General features: G+C 51.2%; 1 protein-coding gene and 1 non-coding gene across 8 annotated transcripts; one reads left to right on the forward strand and one right to left on the reverse strand.

Annotated features, from left to right (window-relative positions):
• Window positions 1-603: 603 nt before the first annotated feature.
• Window positions 604-16,994, reverse strand: NUTF2 (nuclear transport factor 2). 7 transcript variants are annotated; one of them, XM_081513121.1, is made up of 7 exons: window positions 13,623-14,246; window positions 13,058-13,157; window positions 9,518-9,671; window positions 6,189-6,316; window positions 4,497-4,568; window positions 4,314-4,412; window positions 604-2,413 (listed from the first exon to the last, which is right to left on the reverse strand). In XM_081513121.1, the coding sequence occupies exons 4-7, from the start codon at window positions 6,285-6,287 to the stop codon at window positions 2,300-2,302; spliced, it is 384 nt and encodes a 127-aa protein (XP_081369247.1). In that variant the 5' UTR covers window positions 6,288-6,316; window positions 9,518-9,671; window positions 13,058-13,157; window positions 13,623-14,246; the 3' UTR covers window positions 604-2,299. The 7 variants fall into 7 exon arrangements, with proteins under 7 accessions (XP_081369247.1, XP_081369243.1, XP_081369244.1 ...); XM_081513117.1 differs by lacking the exons at window positions 13,058-13,157; window positions 13,623-14,246 and adding an exon at window positions 16,941-16,994; XM_081513118.1 differs by lacking the exon at window positions 13,058-13,157 and having other exon boundaries at window positions 14,087-14,246.
• TRNAG-UCC (transfer RNA glycine (anticodon UCC)) lies at window positions 9,999-10,071 on the forward strand. The gene has a single exon. It is a non-coding gene; the product is annotated as a tRNA-Gly (tRNA).
• Window positions 16,995-17,874: the final 880 nt, after the last annotated feature.

A 17,874-nucleotide genomic window follows, 5' to 3' on the forward strand; every position in this document is an offset into this window, starting at 1 on the left:
GTCGGGGGAGTTCCTGGGGGCTGAGGCAGAGCAAATGTCCACCTTCTGGACCGCCCCAAACCCTACTTGCTTCAAAATATCCCGCCCAGTCCATGTCCACTCCCAGAGCATGGACTCATGATGGGCCTAGACGGGGTCAATTCTGTTGCCTAAGCCGAATCCCTCACATACCCCAGGGAACAAGCTGAATTGGCAAGAGTTTAGATTACTACTTTGGGAAGTGGGTCATTGTAACCCAAGGCCTGAGCGGGCGAGCGTGCTGTCGCGTCCGACTCTTTGCGACGCCATAGACTATAGCCCATCAGGCCCCTCTGTCCGTGGGATTTTCCAGGCAAGAACTCTGGAGTGGGTTGCCACTCCCTTCTCCAGGGGATCTTCTCGACCCAGGGATCAAACCTGTCTCCTGTATCTACCTGCATTGGCAGGCGGGTTCTTTACCACTGAGCCACTTGGGAAGGTCTGAAGGGACTTGTGAATTCATGGACCCAGCAATTGCAAGGGCGGAGGAGATGGTCCCACCACAAATATCACCTTGTTCCCTAATGTCTCCCAGTATCCCCCTGCATGACCTTGCACTGTCAGGCAAAAAGAAAGAAACCATGGTTTACAAACACTTCTTTATTGCAGACATTTCAGGCACAGGTACATGGAAAAGCTGTATTGCAAATTTTATACAGGGTGGTTTAAGAGGCAGCAGGTTTCTACCTCTCTCCCCAACCTCTATCCCCCAAATACAGAGCAGCCAAGAAATTAGTCCCACTGAAACCTCCTGAGTATGCTGTTATTTCAAACAGCACACCATCCAGCCCAGTGCCCAGTGCCGCTAGGCTACCAGTGGGGGTCTGAGGAAGTCCTTGGCTTCCATCCAGAGTGCAGGAGGGAAGGGGGCTGTGCATGTCAGGCAAAGAAAGCTGTGGTGCCCTCACCAATCCTTAAACCTCAAACAGGGCACCAGACCAAATCCTGGGTTTGGTTCTGGCCTGTGGTTGCCACCTTGCCACCAGTTTTATACCACCAAGGTCTCAGGGATAAAGGGCTGGATTTGTTTTGATACTATGCAAAGTCTATCCCCAAAACTAAGGAGCAGAAACTGCCCCAACAGCTGAGATTTCCTGGGATTTGAGGATAGTAGTGTGAGGTTGTGTTTGTGGTCAGGGAGGGAATAGAAGGCCTAGAGATGCCTTGCAGAGGTCTCAGGCGTGAGAAATCCTACAACCTGAATCCCTCAAACTCAAGAGTGCTTTCTTTCATAGTTTTAAATCTATAATCCAACCCAACCGGGCCTGGCTCTATAGGCATTGGAGACTGTCTGTCTGAGGCACTCCCCTTCTGGTAGTGACATCCAAAGCAGATGGTACAGGATCAGAGCTGCCCTCTGCTTGGCCTGGGATTTATGGGGCATGCTGGATGTGATACTGACCCTGCTATGGCTAGAACAGGCCCTTCTCCCTCAAATGCCTGCTCATACTTGGTCCTGCTGAGCCCTCAGTCCAGAGGGCCTGAACCTATTGGGCCATTTTTGCCCAGGCTTTTCAATCTTCGGTGGGATTCTGCATCATCTCACCTGTCATTAGAGCCCTAACCCTAGCCAGTGTAGAGGTCACAGGAGATGTCAGAACTGACTGCTGAGGCTTCAAGGGAATCTTCTGGTCAGACCTGAGCTGTCCCTGTCTGCAGCTCACTTTCCCAAGGCCAGGTGGAGGGAACACTATGCCCTACAGGGCTTCTAGAAGCGAGTTCAGAGTGCTGTCTGAGCTCAGAGTGCTGCTTCGGTGTTTTCTCCTTGTAACAGGTATTGCTGAGTGGGCGTAGAGGTGGGACGGTGGGACATGAGAGAGCCAATGAGGCAGGGTAGTTATGGATGCCCAGCCCACTATTCAACTAATTCAAACAATTTAAACTGTTAAGAAAATTTTCGTGGTTTTATTGTATCATGAGGCATTGAAACATCTGAACAAATCAATATCTGGGCGGTGAGGCAGCTGCTTTCTCCTTCACTTCTTTGGGTTACTAGAGCAACTTGTCAGTAGATTAAAAAAAAAAAAAAAAAAGACAACCTTTTGCATTACTTAAGTCTTTCCAAGGCATGCGCTGGTACAACACAAACTTCTCCTGTCAGATGCAACTAGTCTAGCGTCCAAACATCATGCACAACACCTCGGTAGCAGCAGCGCACTGCGCCCGCGCCCACCACGGCCCTGCTCGTTTGTGAATGATATTTGGAGCATCTGGAGGAGTGTGAATAGTATCGGGAAGAGGAGGGAGGAGGAAACAGCATGAGTGCCTGGCTGGGAGGAGGTCAGCCGAAGTTGTGCAGGGCAAGCCTGAACATGTCATTGGTGCAAACCCAAGCATCGTTGATGTTCTTTAATAGGAACATCTGGTGGAACCCCATGATGGGGTCTTCATCGGCCTGTGAGGAGAGAGAAAACAGTTCAGTTAAGTTGGCCAAGGAACAGGAAGAGTGTTCAGTTGGAGGAGAATGCTGACTTTGCAATCAGGCCCTTCTATCTTGGACACAAATCCTAGGAGAGCCCAGAAGTACTAGTGATTGTGAACCGACATAATGTATGTAACATTGAACTTGGCACAAAGGGGACTTGAGATGGCAGCTCAAGTGCTATGTACACTTAAACTGCAGAACAACTCACCAGTTAGCTACAGAAATATAGCAGAGAACATAGTGCCTCTGAGTCCACGTTTCTGGGCAAAAGTGACCAATCTGAAAGAGTTCTGCGGCGCTTATCATGTAACTCATGGTAGTCTAAAAACTAAACAGTCTTAGTGTCTGATTATGTTAGTCCAGCCATGAGAAGATACTAATAATGACTCTGTACATGAGAAAAGGCTCAAAACCAAACTCACACCAATTACAGCTCTACAGAGAAAAAAAAACTAATACATCCCTATCAGTGTTTCTTGTCATGTAACGTATATTTGCAACAAAAAAAGAAGGGTGAGAGACATCCACCCAAACTGCAGAACACCTGGATGAGGCCTAGTTGAGGTAGAAGCCTAATTAACCAGCTGTGTTTCTAACATCACTGTTTTTTCCAGGAATTATTATCAGCAAGGAGGCAAATCAGTCTTTTGGGGGTTGGACAGAAACACCAGAAAGAACTTGGAGCCAGGTGGAAAGAGGCACTGCTTACTGACCCCAGCCTGGGAAAGTGTGCCCTGAGACTCTAGAAAAGACCTCCTCACTCCCAAGGCTTATCTGAGCACACTCTCTGGGCAGGGTATCTTGGACAGGCAGGAGAAACTGACAGGAAAAACCAGGCCAGAAGGCAGGTCCATCCAGGTCCACTGGGGAGGCCTAGAGGGCCCCACCCCCACCCCTTGTATTGGACTCAGGAAGCCCTGCCTAGCCTAAGGGAAAGCATGTGGGTCTGATATTCTGGGGACCATGATGCCACATGCCCAGGAGGCCAGAACCTGGTTAAGGGGCAGCTCATCTGTCCTGCTTTGGGAAGGAGGAGAGGCTTTTTGGAAATCAAGAATCTGTCTTCAGGACTTCCCTGGTGGTCCAGTGGTTGAGAATCCGCCTGCCAATGCAGGGGACATGGGTTCAATCCCTGGTCTGGGAAGATCCCACATGCTGAGGAGCAACTAGAGAAAGCTGAGGCACAGCAACGAAGACCCAGTGCAGCCATGAATAAATAAATAAAATATATTAAAAAAAAAAAAAAAAGAATCTGCCTTCAGTCTATTAGAGTATAACAAGTAGGAGTTCCTGGAAAGGGGGGGGGGGTGGACGGGCAGAGGCACCAAAGGACCACAGGAAAGCTTTGAAGGTTAACAGGTCTTGCGAAGTGGAACTAGAAATGCAAAGAGAAGCAGGAGTTCCAAAAATCTGCTTTGTTCAGCAGGTGGAAGATCCAGCAGCCAGCTTGCGGAGTGGTAGCATGGACTCCAGTTCAGGGTCAGCTGCCTGCAGAAGGCTCCCCTACAGCTTGGGGGCAGTACAAAGGCCCAGTGGCTGGAATCACAGCCCTATCCTGTTCCTGTACCTCTCTGTCCCTTTTCCAAGAAGGCTCTATACCAGCGATCTCCAACAGGACTTGTTGCAATAACAGAAATGTTTTAGGTTAGTGCTGTCCAACAGGCAGCCATGAATAACTCTGAGCACTTGAAATCTGACTAATGCAACTGAGGAATTATGTTTTAATTTTATTTTATTTTACTTCATGCAATTTAAAAATCACCCTGTGTGGCTGATGGCTAGAGTACCGAGCTACAAAGCTCTAGGCATTACTTGTCTGGGTGTCCCTGAGGAGCAGGACAGTGGTGCTGCAAGGCAGCTGCACCATTACCTTGAGCTGGCCCACAACCATGCTGATGATGCAGCTGTCTGGTGTGGGCTGATGGTCCTGCGCCGTGATGCTGTGCTGGATTTTCTGGAATGGAAGGCTCTGCAAGAGAAAAAATAGGTGGTGGGCTGTGACCAGCAGGGTGGGGAAGGAGCTGACTGCAGCCCAGCCCTAGCCCTTACTTACAGACAATTTCTCCACAATGGCAGCTTTCCCCTGGAATTGCTGTCCTTCCCACGTAAGGCATGACGCATCAATCTGAAATCCAGGAAATCTGGGGTCAGAGCTTCAGAGCACAAGGAATATCTCTGAGACCCTGAAAAGACCCCACAAAGGGTCCTGCTTGGGGAACATGAGTCCATGTCTTAGTTTCCCTGTCTGTAAAGAAGGGAGATGAGGGTAACTTCCAAACTTCAGACAATTAACAACTTTAATTACACCCCAACATCGCAGAGCCCAAGCTCTGAAAAACTATGTAACAAAATACAAACTTATTAATAAATAAGCTCATCTCCCACTTTTTATCCAAGAAGTTGTATGGCCTTTGATATGGATGAGCTCCAGGCTGGCCATATGTGGCCAAGGCTCAGTCAAAAACCATCCTGTTGTGTGGGCAGTCAGCACCAGTCCCAGAATAATCATCAGAAATAACTTGGAAGAAAAAAAAGAAAGAAAGAAAGAACTTGGAAACATCTATGTTCAACACCATCTCTAGAGCCCAGAGTCAGTTCCACAGAGGCCCTTCCCATGGGGTCAGGGAGGGATGGAGGCTGACAAGGCCTCTCCTGGGATCCTCCCAACCATCAACGTGTAACCCACAGCTTCACTGCCTCCCCGCCCCATCTTACCTACCATACCCTCTGGGGGCAGAGCTCAAAAGTGCCTCTGCTACTTAGCAGCTCTGACATTAGGCAAACTAGTTTTTTATTCTCCCCCTTAATCTGTTTCCTGATGTTTAAAGGGAACATGTGCTGAGCTTTATGTAAAACGACATAGATAAAGTACTCCTTAAAGACCTTGCTAACTCTTCTCTGGGTCAGATCTGCTTTGATTTCAAAAGCAACAAGACAGAAGTGCCAAAGATCCCAGTCAGACCAGTTTGAGTTTTTAAAACCCTCTACCTGTGATAATGATCATCAATTACCCGGGCCGGATCTGGCCTTCCACCGCTAAAATCCCTTTCTTTTCTTCAAAATGTCTGAACTGGCCCTGACTTTTTGAGGAAGACAGAGGAGTTTGCCCACAGCCCATCAGGCTGCAAGGCTGTGCGTGATGACTCCTATCACTTCTATCCTGGGCAGACCTGCTAGGCGTGGCTTGATCAATCACACTTCTATTTTGGGGAGGGTCGAATACAAGTAACTCTTGGTGTATATGAACATCACTAACATAGCAGTAAAAAATGCCTACACAGAAGGGTTTCTCAAGAAACACCCACCTCCCATGAGCATTCAGGGGCTTTTAGCTCTTCAAAGGACACTGGACCTGGGGCCTCCAGGAGCGATCTGAGGTGCAATGACACTTCTTACAGCTGCTGCCTCCAGGGGGCACCAGAAGCCCTAGCCTCTGTTGGCCACTGCCTGGTCTGGAGCAGAGGCACTCCCAGGACCATGGAAGGGCGAGCCCAGAACATGCTGCCTATGGTACCACTCATGTAGATCCACTACAGCACCTAAGAATCCCACTCATGCAGATGACAGAAAGGCCCATGTGGCCCGGGGAGCTGGGCTAGGCCTTAAGCCCCCTACCCTGTGGAGAGCAGCTCAGATAAAAGGGCTCAGCCAATCCAGTGAGGGGTGCCAGAACTTGTGAACTGGAGGCACTGGCCCCACATCTGAATTGACCCCCTGGAATCCCATTTTGGTGCTAAAGACTTACATAAATTGCGCCTAGTTGAGTTCTGTCATTATCAAATAACTGGTAGTAATGTTGAATGAAGCTGGATCCAATCTGCTCCCAAATTGGCTTGTCTCCCATTCTGGAGCGTCACCCGGCCTCGTTGAGACCTGTAAGTCCAGCAAGACAGGGAGGGAAGCATTGGTACCGTGGAAGCAGCAGGTAGTCAGTCTCTTCACTGACCCCACCCCTCTCAGACCTCCTTGAGCAGGCAGTGCTTTGCTGAGGACTGTTCTCCCGGAGAACACAGAGAGGACCCAGGGAACTAATAAGCAATCCCTCAATACAGACAAGTGCAGGGAGCCCAGAGGTGGACAACTCAGACTCTCCTGGTGCCAGGATCAGAGAAGGATGGGTCCTGAGGGTGGAGCCCCAACAAAGGAAGGTCAGAGCAAGTACTACAGAGGATGAGCTTTTGAGGAGGAGCTAAGCACTCTCCCCATTTCTTTTCATTTAATCCTCTCAACAACCTGCACAGCCAGTTACTGCTATTCTTCCCACTTTGCAGGTCAGGAACTGATGTCTGTGAGTCAAGTGTCTTCTATTGCAGCACTCGGGCCCTTAATACTACCCCAGGGCCTTACTGGCAGGTAGAAAACCCAGTGACAGTGGGGAGAAATGGTTCCCCAAGGTCCCACTTGCAACAAAGACAGCAAGTGACCCTCCCTCACTTCGTCTTAAGGGGGAAGTTTATTTCTTTGAGGCCACATGACATCATTTCACCACTGATAGGGGTTACACATCTACCAACTGCAGAGCTGGGACCATGAGTTCAGAGGATCACAGGTGACAACAGAAATGCTGGGAGGGCAAATGAAGGTTGGGAGGGGAAAATAAGTCATGTCTCTACACCCCATCCCAGCACTGGCTCTATCAGAAGGGCTGCCCCTCTCTGGTCTCCGAGCAAGAGGGGAGCCGCCGCACCGCGCCCCCCCCCCCCATATCAGGGATCCAAGGCTGCTAGATGAAAAATCCAAGACCCAGACGAAAGAGCCGCTCAGGCTTTGGTAGGCCCCTCCTGGGTAAAGTGGAGTGCATCTTGCTGCAGGATCCATGACAGCAGACCTGTGTTGTTCTACAGCTGTTTCTGACTGCACAGGAACCCACCCACTCTCTCCTAATAACAGGACTCTGAACCAAAGCTGTAAGGAGGTGGGTTTGACCATGGCAAACAACCACTGGCAGTGGTGGCATCTGATGCAAGTCACTGCTGTTCTGAGGGCCTCAGCCCCCTTCTTTATAAGGGAGTGGAACCCTGCTGTTGCCAGTGGGGTCTCACTAAGGGAACCTAGTAAAGCTCTTGACTCAGCCTGGTTAGTGCTGGTTTACTCTGGTCCCTATGACCTCACCCTAGGCCAGAGGAACCAGAGGAAGGACAGTGGAAGTGGGTAGTAGCTTATTCCCAATTCAGCCAATCTCCCAGCCTGTGACCAACACTCCAGCCAATCAGGGGCCAGGAAGCTGAGCCAGCTTTATTTTAGGTTCCCTAGGAGGTGGTGGCACTAAAAATAGCAGCACAGTGCTGGGATGACTAAATGTCCAGGAAAGTCTAAAAGAAGCAGAGGAGAAAGCTTGGGCCCAGCTGTGCCTGCTTGGGACAAGGAGTGTCTCAGCTTGCTCTCTGCCAAGAAACAGATCAACAAGTGGGAAAAACATAGGATGCACAGCTGCTCTCAGCTGCTCTGTCCTGGTCACGTTCTCAAGGGGTCAGACTGTGACAGCACCACATGCAAACTCGGGTCACCGGAGGCATGACAGAGCCCGGCATTGTGCATCTCTGCCCCTTCCGCCAGACGACTCACTGAGCTTGGCTCACCCATCGTGGCCCAACCCCACTACATCACACTCACACATCATTCCCCCAAGATGCCCTGCTGAGACCCCCAAGACCTCTGGGGCAGGGGGAAGCCGGAGGAATGAACTAGGGCGATCTCGCCCTCTGTCCTCAGCAGCCCTCAGGGCAGGTCTTGGAGGAGTGTGCCAGTCAGGAGAAACAACATGAGCACATGCCTGGGGATACAAGAAGAGATAAGGGCAGGAAACCGGGAAGCAGGAGATGGAGGGTAAGGGGAAGTAAGATCAGAAGCTATCCAAAGAAAAGTGGCGCCATGTGGTGGGACACTGAGGTGATGGAAGTGAGGTGTTTTTTCCTTTTTCAACATTGTTCTTAATGGTGTGATAAGTTTCTAACACAAAAACGACTTGGCAGAAGCAGAGGTGCAGTAATGAGGTTGGAGGGATAAAGGGACAGAAGAGCCCTTTGGCTGGGTGGAGGGGGCAGGGCAGAGCTCTCCTGAGGGACAGGACTGATTAGGGGCTCCCAAAAAGGGTGAGCAGGAACCTTCAAAGCTGTGTGGATTGAAGACTTTGCTTTAGAGATGTCAAGTGGTGCCGCTGAAGCCCAAAGCAACCTTGTTTGAGGCCTGCTCGAGCCTGATGTGTTTATCTCTACGTAGTAATCATGTGGACATGTGGTCAATTTCACTGTCAGCCCACTTTACAGGTGGGAAAACCAAGGTTCAGCCTGTGGCCCCAACTTGCCCAGTACATCAGTGCTGATCCTGAGTTCTCTGGTCAAGGCCACTGCTTATTTTCTGCTAATTCTGCATCTTGAGTTCTAAGCCACAAGACTGGTCATGTCCCTCCCCTATAAGCCCCTCACCCTTGGGTTCAAGGTCAAACACCCAAGGCCCACAGGTGACGATCCACACCTGTCCCTAACTCCTCAGCCGTTTCTCTCCTGCCTCGATCCAGCACTGCACCTAAACACACCAGAACTTGAGAGTGTTTGCTCCTGGGGTTTTTGCACAGGTGAGTCCTCCCGCTGGGATGCTCGTCCTCCCCTCACGTCACCGTCAGATGCCTCCCATCTGGGTCTTCCTTTGCAGACTCAACTGTTGACCCCCAACCCCACGTGCAACCCCGGATCAGCACACCAGGGCCCACTCCACTGTGGCTCTGGGTGTCAGTGTTCCCATGTGGTTCTTGCCACATCCCATCCCACCCCCTCAATCTTCTAGCACAGAGTGCAGCAAACTATGGGACTTCCAGTTTCTGACTCCACATCTTCCACAAAGCTTTCACCCTGTAGTTGGGAGGCGGTATTCTTGAGCCTAGAAAAAGCAGCAGGGTGCAGGGGCCACCTCCCATCCCCATGGGACACAGGGGAGGGGTGGGCTGGGCTGGGGGTTCCCCAGGATGGCCAGCCAGCCCTGGCCTTGCTTCTAATATATTTACTGTGGAAAGAATAGCCTGGAAAGAAACACAATGCCAAGGCTGACGGGCAGCCTTGTGTGAGACTGGGGACTGACCTTCATGACAGCTTCTCCTACAGCTCTTCCGAGAGGGCCGCTGACCACCGCCTCCTGCTTCACTCAGGCTGACTGAGGCCAGGCTCCTCGAGGAGCAGAAATGATCTCGGTGACCTCACCCACTGAGCATCAGCCTTCACTGACCCTTAGGTCTCTGTGGGTGCAAAGACTCTCTAAGAATGTCTTGTACACTGCGGCCCGCTCCCAATCAATCCACACAGAGGCAGAGATGCCCCAGTCTTGTCAATGACTTCAAGTCGTTACAGTCCCTGAGGCTGTCATACACATCAGGTTAAAAGCTCTGGCCCAGGAGATCCCACTGGGTAACAGAAAAACCCTTCATTTTGCTCCTCAAATTCTGGGTCAGCGTTTCCAGTATTTTGAAACTTAAACAGTAGTGTCCAGCTGATGTCTCGTTTTCACTAATGCGTATTCAGTGTAGAAATGTGCTCATGGCTTTAAATATTTTGTTCTAGGGACTTCCCTGGTGGTCCAGTGGCTAGAACTCTGTGCTTCCAATGCAGGGGATCCAGGTTCAATCCCTGGTCAGGGAACTAGATCCCACATGCTGTGACTAAGACTTGGCGCAAATAAATAAATACTGAAAAAAAACTTAAAAAAAAAAAGAATCAAAAGTGTCTGTTTCTCTAAGCTGATGCTGGTTTTAAAAAAAAAATAAAAAAATAAAAAAAAATAAATATTTTGTTCTAACACTCTGTGCGTCAACTCCCACGTTAGAGATGAGCAAAACAAGGCCCAGCAAGGTCAGCTAAATTTGCTCAAGGTCACGAGCCTAATAAATGGTGGAGCTGGATGGAGCCAGGCTTAGTGGGCCCTGGGGCCAAGATTCCCAGTGACGACTGGTCTGGAGATAAAAACGGATGACACGGTAGGGCTGAAGCCCTGATCTTTAACCTTGGCTTTTTCCGAAAGGGGCAAGACAGGCTTGAACCAGGGCTTCTGCCTCCAAACAAAGGCACTAGGCAGACTGCCACACTAAACAATGGACGTTTTCATGGGGGATGATCTCACGCTTTTCCTAAACCTTCAAAGTCACAATCCCATTCCGCCATCTCAGCGAAGCAGAGATAAATGTGGGCCTAGCTGGATCTGGAGCAGGACTAGGGGCGAGAGAGTGATGAGAAAGAGGAAGAGGACATTCATTACTAACTCCACACTTACAAACAGAAGGATGTTCATGTTGGACGGTGTATCACTGAGGCCCACAAGGAACACCAGATGTGCAAGCTTATAGTGGGATCCTTGAACTCAGCACCAACTCAGTACTACGACCTTCACACCTACTGTCTGCTAGGCCTCAAGAGCCCTGAAGCAGAGGCTGGGAAGGACTCGGACAGGTAGAACTGACAGGCAACTTTGGCTTAAACCTAGAGCACAGGCATGGACTAAACAGAGTGAGAGGGAAGGCTGTGGGCTGCAACCAGAAGGGAAGACACTGATCTGAGGAGTGCTGTGTTTCCTGTGCAGCAGCCTTCCCATTCTCCACTGATAAAATCTCAACCATTTATCCGGCCTTCAAGGCCCTGGGTGACCTGGCCTCTCAGCTATCCAACCTCATCTCCAGCCACCCACTCCTCCCCATCCTCTGCAGCCACTCTGGGCATTTTCCTATTTCTGGAACATCTTGAGCCTGTTCTCACTGGAGGGCTCTGCAACTGTTCATCCTTCTACTTGGATCCTCCTCCCTCCTAGATGTATCCAGATCCTCCTTCCTTCATGTGTCTGGCTCCTTGTCACACATGTGTCCACTCAAAGGTCACCTCCTCATAGACACCTTCCCTGACCATTCAGTCTAAAGTGGCCTCCCGGTTACTCATTTCATCATCCTGCTTCATCTTCTTAGCACTTGTCACTGCATGAGATTGTCACAATTACATATTTGTTAATGGTCCCTCTCTCTGACTGGGGCACCCCTGTCCCTGTCTGCAAGGTGCCTCACCTAGGCCCTCTCCTCTGGAGAAGTGTGTTCTGGGAAAACCGTGTTCAATTTAAGTGGCCAGGTGACCCACTTCACCTCCACCCACACTTTCTGTCCAATTTGTCAGGAAACAATCCTTTGCCTTCCACCCAGCCATCTGTCTGAGGTGTGTGTTAAGTGGTGCTTGGCCCCTCCCTCCTACCCCAATTCCCAAGGTTCTGATCACCTGAGGGACAACTATGGCTGAAGAGGTACAGGACCACACTGTCAAAGGCCTGGCCGCTAGCCTGCTTCTCTCCCTCATGGCAGGATCCTCTGACCCTGTCTTCATCAGTAATTATGAGGATGTTAGGGGTAATCAACTGTGGATGTAAAGCAGGACTCAGCTGGCAGGTACGAGGTGAACACTGGGTCAAGAGCTGGGAAGAAGGAGAGTAATCTCAGCCTCCTGTAGGATACCACACTAAGGAACAGCCTTGACCCAGGGCTGGCAACAGCCTCGTTCACCACTCACTTGCCTGAAGTTGGGAGAGAAATCAGCCAAGGTCTGCTGCCCCCGGCACGCTAAGGGCCTTCTCCTCTTCAATTTGGATAGGGCTCTAGAGGCTTCAGGTTGCCCTGGTTGGCCCAGAAGCTGAATCCTGAGATCTGCATTCTAGTCTCTCTGCTCTGCCCATACTCAGTTCCTGAGTAACCCCCTTTCTTCCTAGGTGGTTCAGGCATCTCTGGGGCCCTGTCCTAGACAGTTCCCATTCATGAACTTGCTGCTTCATGTACGATCAGTCAAACCCCTGTAAACCAAACAGTTATTAAATACACGTGTTCTCTCATTCCAGCTTCTCAGCTCTGTAAAGCTGGTATGATTACTGTAACTTTGTAGATGAAACCAAGACTCTTGAGAGGTTAAGAATTCAAGACCACGCAAGGCCACTGCGGCATAGCCAGCATGAAAATGTCTACAAAATTGGCCTGGACTGGAACAGTTGAGAGCCCATGTCAAGTAGTAGGAAGCATAAATGGAAAAACGAAGAATGGAGCCCAGGCCTTTTCTTCCCCTTTGAAATCGGTAAGCTCTATGCCTGTCAGAAGGGCAACCCTTTAAGTGCATGCTCAGCCTGTCACAGCAGGTGTTCAACCTACAAATGAGACCCTGCATTGACCTGGGCCTGAACCACCTCTGAAAGTGGAACCAATGTCTCTATACAGATGTCCTTCCAGGGGGCTGCAGTTTCTGCCCTGGAGAGACCCAGTGGCTCTGATGGAGTACCTGAGGCTTTAGGAAACAAACATTTCTGAATTCCCCGTTTACTGAGGCAAACTACCCTCAGTTCCCAGGTTCCTTGGACACATTTCTCTCATGAGAGGAGGTTCTCCTTCGCCAGGGTAGACCCTTCTCCAGCCTGAGGGCTTAAGGAGTTGGGATATAGCAGGTACCAGCAATAAATAAAGGCCCAGGGTAGTAAGAAGGGCCAACCTCGGTCCTCTTGTGTCCCTCTTCCCTGGGCACCTTCCTGAGTCACAGTCAGACCTGAACAAATGATTCCTCCTAGGAAGACACATTTCAGCTGACAGAGTGAGAATGGAGATGGTGCCACACAGACCTGGTGGTACGGGTGCTGACCAGCAGCATCGGTCACTCCTGGAGCCACTGAAGGGATAACCCACACGCTAGCACCTCCCTTAGGAAGTCTTCAGGAACTCCTGCCATATGTGGTCAAAGCAAGAAATCACAAAATCTCAAAATTGGGGAAGGCGTTGTTGTTCAGTTGCTAACTGGTGTCTGACTCTTTGCAACCCCATGGACTGCAGCACGCCAAGCTCCCGTCCTTCACTATCTCCAGGAGTGTACCCAAATTCATGTCTTTGAGTCTGTGATGCTGTCTAACCATCTCATCCTCTGCTGTTCCCTTCTCCTTCTGCCCTCTATCTTTCCTAGCATCAGGGTCTTTTCCAATTAGTCGGCTCTTCACATCAGGTGGCCAAAGTACTGGAGCTTTAGCTTCAGCATCAGTCCTTCCAATGAATATTTAGGGTTGATTTCCTTTAGGACTGACTGGTTTGATCTCCTAGTAGTCCAAAGGACTCTCAATTCTTCTCCAATACCACTCAAACCCAACCCCCCACACACAAACATTCTCATGGCCCATAAGAAAAAAAAATACTAACTTTAAAAACAGGCCCATCAGGAGGTTCAGCTCAAGCCGTCCACAGAAATCCTGCCTAACATTCAATGTCCACCCTGTGGAGAACTTTTTGGATCCACTCCCCAATCTCCAAAAGGACTGTTACTCCCTTTCACTTCTGGGGAGGGTGCCTGTTTCACTCTGGGAAGATGTCCTGATAGATATCATTCCAAGAGCACTGGGCACTTGAATAAGTGACCTGAAAGGGTCTCAGTCAAAGAGGTAGAAGGCACCAAGCCAGGTTCAGGCAGGGAAGGAGGTCATGGACCACAAAATGCTGGTGAGATTCTCAGGTACTGGGAGAACACCCAGCAGAGACCTCTGAGGGACGAGGAGCTGGTGACAGAAGATCTATCCAGACTCAACAACAATAGCAATTTGGAGTGGTGACGACCAAGTTGCTCAAGGGATCCCAGACCTTCCTGGGCCTAGCATCCTGAGGGATACCTTGCTCCATGGTTTCTTCAGGCACTGGAGAGGAGAGTGGGCTCACTAAAAGCCTTTACTCTTTGGTGCTTTATCACTCAAAAGCCCCCCCCCCCATCTCTTGCAAAGGGCCAAGAGTCCCTTGTGGGTCTCTTCAACTTAGATCTCAATACATAATAGCAACATTCTGTCTCCCTGACTACTGTGACCTCCTTTCCCCAGCACCGGAACTTGGTAGGAACTCATTATTCTACCTCCAGCTTCTGCCCAGAGCCTGACATACAGAAAGGGCCGCAAGAATGGTGGCTAGTAAAATGCATCATTGGTGAGAAAAGAGAAAAAAACAATTTCAAGCAAGATACTAATGCCTCAGTAAAGGGATTCTAGATTTTTTTGATATAAGGTGCCTTCCAATCCTAAAATTTAAGCATTCTTTCATGTAAATCATTCTTTCCATCCCAACCCACCAGTTGGAAAGTCAGAGTACAGTGAAACGTGGCTCAGAGAGGTGAGTTCCATGTCACCAACGGACCTAGTTTTGAGCTGGTTGAGAACCCAGTCTCCTCACAGCCTGACCCTTTATTACGGAGCCATATCCTGACTGTCTCAGGCCAGGCCCCACCTCCCAAGTCAGCCATACAAGACTAGAGAGGGTGCATACTGATTGTGGACAACCTCGGAGTTCTCCTCTTATCTCTGAGCTCTGAGACGTGGACAGCTTGCCAAATTCCAGAAAGGTCGAGGACTTATGGGGGTCAGGCTGCGTAGCAATGGCTAGATGATTGACCCCAGACACAGAAGTTATACGGAACTTAAGGTGTGGAATGAGAGGGAGGGACCTGAATCCCTCCTCCTCCCAGGTAACCTATGAGAAGGAACAACAGCATTTTTACCTCAAAGAAAACCCTTGTGATCAAGTCACCTAGGGCTTTGGAATCTGTGAACTAATCCATAGCCATAAAGCCTAACTCATCTGACACCAGTGGCCTAGAAAGAAGCAATCCAGATAATTTCAAGATTTTGAAACAACTGCTTATGGCATGAAGACATCCAATCACACTGATCCTACGTGTATCCTGTGGGTAGCCCCTCCTTGTTGCCCACCTCCACTGGCAAACCAGGCCTCTCCTGAGCCTGCTGAATGAACCTGACTAGTTCACACTCGTAGGGCAGGATGTGGACTAGAAGAAAGAGAAAGCAGGCCTGGGTGAGGAGATCTAGACAGACCCTTGCCTATCCTCCTTAATCATGAAGAATGCAACTGCAGAAAAAATTCCAAGGCTTGAGTTCAATGACCAGAAAAATACAACCTGGGGAGATAATCAAGAAAAGGGAAAAAAAAAAAAAAATTCCAAGGGTGGTGCATCATGGGCTTAACTCAACTCTCCTTAAGAGACCTGCCTGCTGCTGAGGCCAGGTGTGCAAAGACTTGGGTGCTTCTTTAGTACCTGGGAGAACTGTGGCTCATTAGCTGCATTGGGTCAGAGAATTCAAGGCTTGACAAACTGTCTTTTCCCCATATCCCATGGTCTTCTCTGGACTCGTCCCTTAATTTATCATCACTCAGTCAGGAAGCGCCTTCACAAAGCCAGCCTGAGGACCACTCTATGGCTAGCTATTCCCCTTCCTCCAGAACTCAGTGAAGACCCAATGCCTTCATTAAAGGCAATTTCCCAAGGCCCAACCAGCTTTCTGCCTATTCAGAGGTCGCTCAGATGTTAGAGAGTGAGCAAGCAAGAGGGAAGCCTGACTTTCTGCAGTCGCCAGCCCTAGTTCTGCCACCCAGGCTTCAGTAGGGCCTCACAGCCCAAATGTGCCCCTCCCTCATTGTCGCTTGCAGCCCAGCCTCGTTTGGCACTAGGCTCGCCGACCTCAGACCTGGATTGTACCTTCCCCTCCATCAAACCCCACCTTATTGTTACCATCCTCATGGAATCCTCCTCCTCTATGGGAGAAGGGCAGACGACTCTGGGAGCAGCAGATGGGAGCATTAGGCTGTACTGAAGATATCTAACAATGTGTTGGAGGCTCACATATTCAGCTTCACCTCTTTGGCTTCCTCCCTCTCTCCCTCCACTAACACAGCCGGCCAACCCACCCACGGCTGAGGTCTGGTCACTGACAGAAAGAAGGGCGGGGGCTGAGCCTACGAGTCCGGAGCCGCCTCGTCTCATCAGGCCAAATTCTCCAAGGCTGCCGGGGGTTAAGTCCCACGTGGAACCCCCTCCCGCGCCAGATTCCCGGACTCTGCCCTCCACGCAGAACCTACGCATGAGTTCCGGAATGGGAGATAGGTTTCGTGCACTCTCAGCCGGCAAACAATCAAGTGAGCGCTCACCTACATCCTAGCCGAGCTGTGGTTCAGAACCGGAGGAGGGTAGGGCTGCTGCACGCGGGCGCCCTTACCCAATGCTGACTCCGGAACGGGCTGGGTGGTGTCTACCCATCCCCGGATCCTTGGCGGGCTGGCGGCAGGACGTGGGGATGGGGTCCGCCCGCTAGCCTGCCTGCAGTTTGCGGGACTCCGGCAGGCCTGGCTAGGCCAGACGGGGCGGGGCCCAGAGTGCCCCATCTGGGTGGTCCAGACCAGAGAAAAAGGCCTGGCCTCGGAGCGGTCCGGAGTACCCGCCACCTGCACGGTACGCCACAAATAGGTTCCTGGCTTCCTCTGTGTTCCCCCGGCCGCCGCCTCAGAGGACCGGCGGGAGGCGGAGCCGCGCGCGACACATGGCCCCGGCCCCGCGCGGCTTTGGGGCCGCCGGAGGGGGGGGTAGGGGAGGGGCCGCCTGGGGACTTGCAGCAGAAGCTCCAGGCGACCCGGAGCACAGCTCCTGCGGCCCAGCCCCCGCCCCGGCGCGCTAGCCCCGACACTCACCAGAGGGGCTGGCACGATGGCGGCAGCAGCGGCGGCGGCAACCCAGCGCGGTCTGCGACCGACTGTCCCTTCCCCCCTGCCTTCCCTTGCCACCCCGCTGCACTCTGGGAAACGCAGTCCTCCTCGTGCCCTTTTCTGGTATAGGTGCGCTAGGAGAAAACTACCATTCCCGACGTCCTGTGCACCGAGGCCCAGACACGGCCCGCAGCGCGGGAGGTGAGGCTAAGTCAGGGAGGGAGGCTGCCGGGGCGAGCCCCTGAGAATTGTGGTCTAGCGGAAGCCTCTGGAATACCCGAGCTTGGCGCCAGGCTGGGGTCAGGCCTCGGTTGTCGCCAAGTCCCGGCTGGTCCGGCCCCGCCCAGCTTTCGCGGCCTTTCGGTGTTGGCCCCGCCTCCGTGGGAGCGCGGCCTGTTCTCAAACTGGCCTAGCCGCCCCTCCCTGGGCCCCTGAGCTGTTTCCGCTCGCAAACCCCCCTCCCCTTTGGTGCTGTGGCCGCCCTTGCGGCTTTTCCGAGTGGAGCTCTAAGGCCACCCGGGGCGGAACCCAACAGCTTCTGTTGTCCCAACATTTTTGCGCCCTGCTGGGTGCAAGTTGGACCCAAAGCTGGTTTCAAGCAAGCGAGGCTTTCCTGGGCTGGAAGCAAGGTTACTCTTACTAGATTTCCGCAGGTAGGGTGTACAAAGCATTCTCACAAGTTTTTTTTTGTTGTTGTTCTTGTTGTTTTGCATCAGGCAGGGCAGCTAAGAGTATCTTGGTTTTATTAATGAAAAAAGATAAATAACTGACGCGCCCAAGCCTTCCCTGTGATTTAAGTGATTAAATTGTCCATAATCTCCCTCCCGCCCATTACCCTTGTCTTGCAACACCCATTTTCGTTGTCGTTTCCTGGGTAACACAAACATTTGAAGTAAGGTGTGTCTCGGTCAGGCCTGCT

This window comes from Giraffa tippelskirchi, chromosome 7 (assembly GCF_054371585.1).
Source record: "Giraffa tippelskirchi isolate mGirTip1 chromosome 7, T2T-mGirTip1v1.2.pri, whole genome shotgun sequence".
In the NCBI taxonomy this organism is placed as follows: domain Eukaryota; kingdom Metazoa; phylum Chordata; class Mammalia; order Artiodactyla; family Giraffidae; genus Giraffa; species Giraffa tippelskirchi.